General features: G+C 38.5%; 1 protein-coding gene across 1 annotated transcript in view; it reads right to left on the bottom strand.

Annotated features, from left to right (window-relative positions):
* The window catches only part of LOC101772201 (alpha-glucan water dikinase, chloroplastic-like), a 32,705-nt gene extending 29,037 nt beyond the window's left edge, over window positions 1-3,668 (bottom strand). The window contains 4 exon segments of the mRNA XM_022828240.1: window positions 2,898-2,976; window positions 3,056-3,168; window positions 3,341-3,382; window positions 3,486-3,668. Of these exon segments, the coding sequence (XP_022683975.1) occupies window positions 2,898-2,976; window positions 3,056-3,168; window positions 3,341-3,382; window positions 3,486-3,668 (417 nt within the window).
* Window positions 3,669-7,786: the final 4,118 nt, after the last annotated feature.

The raw sequence follows: 7,786 nt of genomic DNA, 5'->3' as shown, positions 1-7,786 counted from the left end.
TAACCGCTATCATCATATGGCTCATATTAGCTGAGTTGATATTATCCCGCCGCAAGGGTGAATCCTGATCTTTCGATGAGAGGCGTGGGATATCTCGATTTGGGGATGGAGACGATGTTCACGGCCCGACTACAACCATCCAAGGATTCGCGCCTTAGCAAACCGATACTCCATCTCCAATGGCTACCGCGATCTTGTGGAGCGCGTCACCCGGCCACTAGGGCACTCGTCCTGCAAGCAATCGAAGAACAAGTAAGAACAAGTTGAACAAACTACTCAATTGCAAATATGAAGATGAAAACTAATAGTTAATTCTAGGGTCACCCCAGCTTAGACATGTGTGTGGGTCTATGCCTAGGGCTTGTAGCTTTGTCTTTATTCCAAAAGTACAAGAACCTCATCAAACTGTTGAAAAATCGGAATATTTATATTCTAGCTTACGAGACATTAATCAGCTATGAATTATAGAGGGAGTACATAATTTCTTTTTTTAAGTAGTTAAAATTGAAAAAAAAATTAGAATTACTCCATTGGCATTACCGAAAGACTAAAGTTCATAAAGAAGACCTTGTGATCTTAGATTTTTTTTCAACAACTGTAGAGTAGCATGTATGTTTTTGTTATTTTAGCTCATTTCACTTTCTAAACAACCACATGAGCCTTTCAAAATCTTTGTTCCAAACTTCTAAAAAATATTTTTAGTATGTATTAACATATTATGTGTTTTTAGCTGAACAAAATGCATATAATCAAACATGTAAAAATAGTAAGGATGAACTTATCCATATTGAATATGAAATTAAATATTCCTAATTAAAAAATAAATCATTGTATACAAAATTAGTTAATACGAAGACATAACACTAGTTGTATAAATACCGAAGGTTCTAGTCCTGGCCAAATACATTTTCATTGCGACACTAATATATAGGTCAAATAATGCTCAATAACTTTTTCCGGCACAAATATACTCTGGCCCGGCATTTGCAAACATATTGCTTGTTATACATTTGGACTTCGTATGCACTAATTTGCCAAGTTATTGCTCTAAATTTAGTATTTTACAAGTTCTTAGATCAATCTGCACCTACTTATTATACTAGATTGGATATTTTAGAAGTTCTTGAACCAATCTGCACTCACCTGACAAGATATTATACTAAATTAAGCATTTTATAATATATTGGACCAATCTACACCCTCCTGATAAGTTGTTGTATGTTGGCTGCAATTTACTGTTTTTCTTTTCATTTACAAATGCCATACTTACCAGTATCATCATTACTGATGCTGGGGTTATGCCATGCTTTTCCACAATAAAAAAAGAATACAAACAAAAAGACTGAGACCACAACAATAATACTCCCGCCGTTCCAAATTGTAAGTCATTTTAGCTTTTTTAGTTCATAGATATTATTATGCACCTAGTGTATGTCTGGATGCATAACCTAAAGCTCTGTTTTGGTACTCATGCCAGTTACCGTCATCACTAGCTTCCCATTTTGTCTGCAATAACAAGTGTACGAGGTCACCCACAAAAGATCACATGAAAGTTCTTACAACTACAAGACAAATTTGACGTTTATGGCAAGAATAAAGAAATAGTTATCTATTCATTTTGGTAAGATGCAGATTTGACAAACAATTACTACATGAATATAATTAATGTTTTCATTATCTTAATATAATTAATGCTTTGACAAACAATTATGAGTTATCCACTACAAAATTGATAGCCTTGGATGCATATTTAAAACTCTGATGATTATGATTGGATTACAATTAACTTGTACAAAAATATTTAAGATAAAAGATTGATTTTGACACTAAATAAACTACACTCTATAGAAATGAATAAAGGACGTGCGATTTCATAATGGTGTATATTTTAAGTAACATATACATTAGATTTCTAGTTGGTAGTAAAATTTTTTATTAACTTTCCAACATTTGATATTAAACTCATGGTTTTCCGTCCAAAAGTCTAAGATGTTATGTCTAAAACTCATGATTTATTTAGCAAATTCAATTTTCTTGTTAAAAATAGAAACCAGAAGTTGAACTTTTTATAGTTGAAATCCAAAACTTCCCGTTGTAAAAATTTAAGTTGGTAGGCTGACTTTCCATGTTGGTAATTCGAACATTAGAATTGAAACTATTATTTTATGGACAAAATTGCATCCAGATGTGATTTCTTTAATTGTTTTCTCCAATTTGCACCATGGAAAGCAATGCCACTGGAACTGGAGTCTAGGGGAAGTATGAAGGCCTCATGGTGTGGTTGCTTGAATCCCTTTGCTAGGTAGTAAGTCGCCAAATGGACATTCACCAATTAGCGAAGTCCTCTCAGTGTTATCGTTCCCCATCTCAAGCTGACAAACACATTCCTCGTGATCCTCGCATCTGATGCCTCCTTTCTTCTATTTCTTATAATCATTGTTGCCTTAGTTTGCTTCTCTAGGGTAGAATTCACAACCTTATGCTGGGTTTCACTTTCACCCCTAAAGTGCCTAAGTTCAAGGTTCTTCCACCATTTTTCTAGCCTACACTTGTCATGTCGTCCATACCATGTTTTCGAACCCGGATGTACATTTTCTTTTGTTACTCATCTTAGACGATGTGAAGTGACAGGTGCGAGTTGCATTTTATATAGGTGCTTCCCGTATGGGAGATCACAATATTGGGGGTTTCCTTGGGTTGCTAAAATGAGACAGAAAAACTTTTTTCTTCTTTGGAAGGTAAATAGCCTTTTTATGGTAATGAGCTGACCCACGGTCAGCCCGTGCATGATCCACGCATTTTTTTTACATCAATAGGTATGATTGGTACTTGTGAGACTTATTAGAAAAGAGGTGGGATACCTATCCTTTTTTCTAAAAGAAATAGAAAAGACGCACACTTTTGAAGGGAGTCCTTAGAGCGGCGCCTTCGTACGTCCTTGTCCCATCCGGCCTCCTCAACGGCAGCACCCATTCCCTGCACGCGGAGCACGTAACATAATTACCTTCTACCCGTTGGCAGTAGGAAGCACCTGGAAAGTTAGCTTTGACATTACCTTCTCCCCTCCTGCAGTGCACCCCAGTGCAGGCAGAGTGATGAGGCGCCGGTGTTGGTCGCCACGAGCACGACCTCGGCCACAGAGCCGTCAAGTGTAGGACTCACGGTGACCTGTGGTTAAATTTGGTCATGCCATATATGCATCAGTCGAATCCATGTAACATGCAGTATTTGACACAGATATCTCGAACCTCGTCGACTGCTGATATATTACTTAATTGTTTATTGTTGCATATAGGGGAATTAATTTACAGCAAATGCTTTTGTTGCAGGAGGGGAGTACCTGAAGCTCAGAGTTGTAATCCAGGCCAAACCTCCCAGCGTTCTGCACAGCACATATAGAAATAAAGGAAATAAAAAAAGAGAAGAGAATGATCCAGTATCGCTGGTTTTATTTGGCCAGGAACATGTTGGCATTGCGTATTTACCGTGGCGGAGACGGCGCCAAGCCATCGGCGGTAATGGGACGACACGGAGAGCCGGCACATTGAGCCGAGGCGCGGCGAGAGCAGCGCGCACTGCTGGGACTTCGTGCGGGCATCTCGCGGCGCGTGTATGACCCCCTGCACGCACCTCTCCGACGTCGCCGTAGCCGTGCCGGATCCCGCCATGATGTTCAGACTCACAGCTAGCTCTTGCGACTTTTATTGCTTTTTATTAGTTTGATATGTTATTCTTTCCCTTTCGATCATTCGACCGAAAAGGAGAGAAGAGCGAGAGAATTCTGAGCTGTGTTTAAACTCTGAAGCAGAATGATGCATGTTAATTAGGGAAGTGGCTAGTAGAGGCGAGGAGAAACAGACGGAGAGGCCCGCCGGAAATAGTATCGCGTGCATGCGCTCCATATGCGGGTATGACGGACCACTTGTACTTTTTTTTGGTTGTTTCTCACTCTCTTTACCTTACAGTAAAATGTATGAATGATCATTATGCTTGTTAGTTTGTTTCAATTTAACCATTGTAATTAAAAAGTATAAATCATGGCCACGCTACTTGGAAAACTGGTCTTTAATCTCGGTTAGAAAACCCCTTTAACCGCAGTTTTGCCAATCGGGATAAACCAAACGAGACTAAAGTCATTAATTAGCTGTAGTCCCGATTGAAATACCTAGGATTAAAGTTGTCTCTTTAGTCCCATTTAGTGTTACATGTCACACGATTTTTCATATGAAATATACACGTGCGCGGTACGTGGGATTCAAATTCACGACCTCTTACGTCTTGCGTAGCTTCCTTACCATCCTACGTACATAACACATTTGACTCAGTAAGGATGCTTTCTTTTTGTAATCACCCATGAGGTAGCCACTAGTAGAGAATTGACCTTCCATCAAGGTGCTTTTGTCCCGATTAACTTTGGACCCGTGACTAAAGTGTCTTTAGTCATGGATCAAAATGTGCCACCAAAGACCACCGCGGGGGGGGGGGGGGGGGGGGCGCTTTAGTTCCTGGTTGTAAAGACCAACCGGGACTAAAGCCCCCCTTTAGTCCCGGTTGTAACACCTATAAAAAATTGCACCGATGCCCCCCCTGTTCTGATTGGAAATTCATCCAACAGGGATAAAAGACCCCCTCCTTTTGTCCTAGTTGGTAATTCTAACCGGGATAAAAGGTTTAGTTTCGTCATCCTCCCTTCATTTATTGTTATTATGCTTTATAGAGGGAGAAAAATGAGTTTTTTAGAATGAGGGAGAATGGAGATGATTTTTATTTATACATGTTTTTATCTAGAATTTGATGGATATCTTGCTTGTTATATATGATTCGTATTAGTTAAAAGAATTTGATCAATATTAAGTATGGGAAAAAGTAGAGTAAATGTGTTTTTAATATTTAGTCATTGCAATAAAATTAAGGTAAATAAATTGTAGGTATAAGAAATAGAATTTGATCATTGCTACAATTTTTCATGTCACTGTAATTTAACAATAATTGTATTTCTTTGACCAATAATTTAGTTATCTCATGTTTATTGCAAGAACTAAATATTATAAACACACTTACTCTATTTTTCCCCTACCTAATATTGATCAAGTTCTTAATGTAATACTAAGCTCTATATTCATTTTTCACGTAATACGATACAAATGGACCGGCAATGGATGTACCATATCCGTTTCTCCAATCCTAGAGAACAGCATATGCATATGGCATGAATGTGCTTACACTATTCTCTATACATAACTCAATCTTCTATGAAGTCCATGGAGAGTCAACTCCGCTCCTCCAGTACCAGAAAATAATGGTAGAATAGAAGAGCTTTGAATCCACAAACTTGGGCTGAATATCATAAAAGAATCTTAAAATAGTATTCCAAACGCCTTTTAGAGCCTAATTCTCATAATAGAAGTATGGTGGCCCAATAGTCCGTTCAGGCAGAGTTCTGTTCACCATTGGCTTTTGGTTGATTTTGGCTTGCCAAAACGGGCAATGCTCAGTGAACAGATCTTTTGCCTGGACGGGCTATTGTGTGCCACCATACTTCTATTATGAGAATGTGGCACTTGCTCCAAAAGATATATTTGGACAATTATTTCAAGATTCCTTTATGATATTCCGTCTAAGTATGTGGATTCAAAGATTTTCTGTTGTACCATTATTTTCTGGTACTGGATATTTGGAGATAACTCTCGATAGACTTCGTAGAAAATTGAGTTATGTGCAAAGATAGCTTGGAGGGCGAACATTCTGCTATGTTGTACCATTATTTTAGGATATACGTGAACTAAAGTGCTAAGCGTCTGTAATCTTTAGTGTATATGTATCTTTATTGTCTTGTTATGAGTGTAATATTTATATGTATCTTTAGTGAATGTTATGAATGTTGATGGGTGTAATTTTCATGTGAATTGTTTTTATCTTTATAAAGGTTGATTGGTGTAAATTATGAATATTTATTTAGTTCTTTATCTAATATGAAGACATATGTCCATTTCTCACGTAATAATTTATTTATCTATTATTTTTTGCAAGGACTAAATATTATAATCACATTAACTCTATTTTCCCCTACCTAATATTGATCAAGTTCTTTATCTAATACGAAGACCTATGTCCATTTGTCATGTAATACGATGTAGATGGACCGGCAATGGATGTATGACGCGGACAGACGGACCAAGGAGTTTGTTGATGGCTTGAATTATTTTCTCGAAGTGGCCAAAGACAACAAGCTAGAGAATGGATTCATATGTTGTCCGTGCTTCCAATGCAATAACAAGAAAGACTACTCTTCCTGTGGAACTGTTCATAGCCACTTGTTTAGATATGGTTTTATGCCTAACAATTTGGTTTGGACAAAGCACAGCGAAAGAGGAGGATGATAACAACATTTCGGATTGGGCTATAGGCCAAGCTTTTGCAGATACTACAATGGGCGAGGCTGATGAAGATGAGTTTGCAGAAGATGGCCCTATTGATGATCTTGGTCAGGTGCTACGGGATGCACATAGAGATTGCTATCATGATATTATCCAATAGCAAAATTAATTTGCACCAGTCTAGTTACGTTTACCTTACCACTATTGTTTAGCCATCGAATGTGATATGGATGTGGGTGCGGTTTGGTGGTAAGTGCAAGTTTCTCCACCATATCGCTGCTAGCCAAATTGTTGTAGCTACCTCCATTAGTGATCTAGCGACAAGAATGTTCTTTAAGGACACACTTTGTTTGAAACAATGTATGTTGTAGATTTTGCTCTGCCTCCTCCATTTATCCACTAAGCACACGCTGTACAATGAGGCTCTCATAATGCTCTGCATTTCTGCACCAATCTACTCCTCTGACCGTTCGCCACTACCTGCATGGTCAGCAGCAAGCAAAGCGAGTGTATCTTCATCAAAATCACTAGCAGAGGAGTACCCACCATCTTCTTTGACCATCAAAACACGCTTGCGAGGATAGTCACGTTGTACGTGTCCAAAACCCTTGCATCGATGGCACTGAACATCTTTTGTTGTACCCGTGGATGCAACCGAAGAGGCACTAGTGGCTCGCTTTTGGGCAGCCTTGGTTGCTGAATTTGTGAAAGGAGCATGTTGCTTATCGCTGGATGGAGGAGGTGGTCCCAGCTGACTCAGGGAGGGAGAGGGTGAAGGTGCACGTCCAGTCAGAGAGGTAGTCGTGCACAGCTGCCATGATGTAGCTTTTCCTGCAGAAATATTAGTCTTGGTACTAGTATGTCACCCTTGCACTTCCCTTTCAGGTTTACAAGCAATATGAAACAAATGGGTTGCGTTAGTATAATCTCTATAAGCAAGGATGTCCTGAATTTTTTGGTTTAAACGACCCAAAAATCTAGCCATAGTACGTTCTTCACCCTCCACTAAGTTACAACGCATCATACCCATTTGTAATTCTTGATAATATTCTTCTACACTTTTAGCACCCTGTCTTAATTGTTGCAACTTATTTAACATATCACATGCATAGTAAGACGGAACAAATCTAGTCTGCATGACCCATTTTAAAGAATCCCAAGTTTGTAGCATGTTATTAGGATTTTTCTTCCCATGTTCTATCTACCAAACAGAAGCAAAATCATTGAACTCACTAATAGCAGCCCTAACACGTGTATTCTCAGAAAATTCATGACATGCAAACTTTTGATCAACAGCAATTTTCCAAGTAATGTATGCATCAGGTTGATATTTACCATCAACAGGAGGTATCTTAAATTTTATCTTACTGAAACCATCATCATTATTATGTACCTCACGCCATTGGTAA

This window comes from Setaria italica, chromosome I (genome assembly GCF_000263155.2).
Source record: "Setaria italica strain Yugu1 chromosome I, Setaria_italica_v2.0, whole genome shotgun sequence".
Classification (NCBI taxonomy): domain Eukaryota; kingdom Viridiplantae; phylum Streptophyta; class Magnoliopsida; order Poales; family Poaceae; genus Setaria; species Setaria italica.
This window is presented reverse-complemented; position numbering and strand designations above follow the sequence as displayed.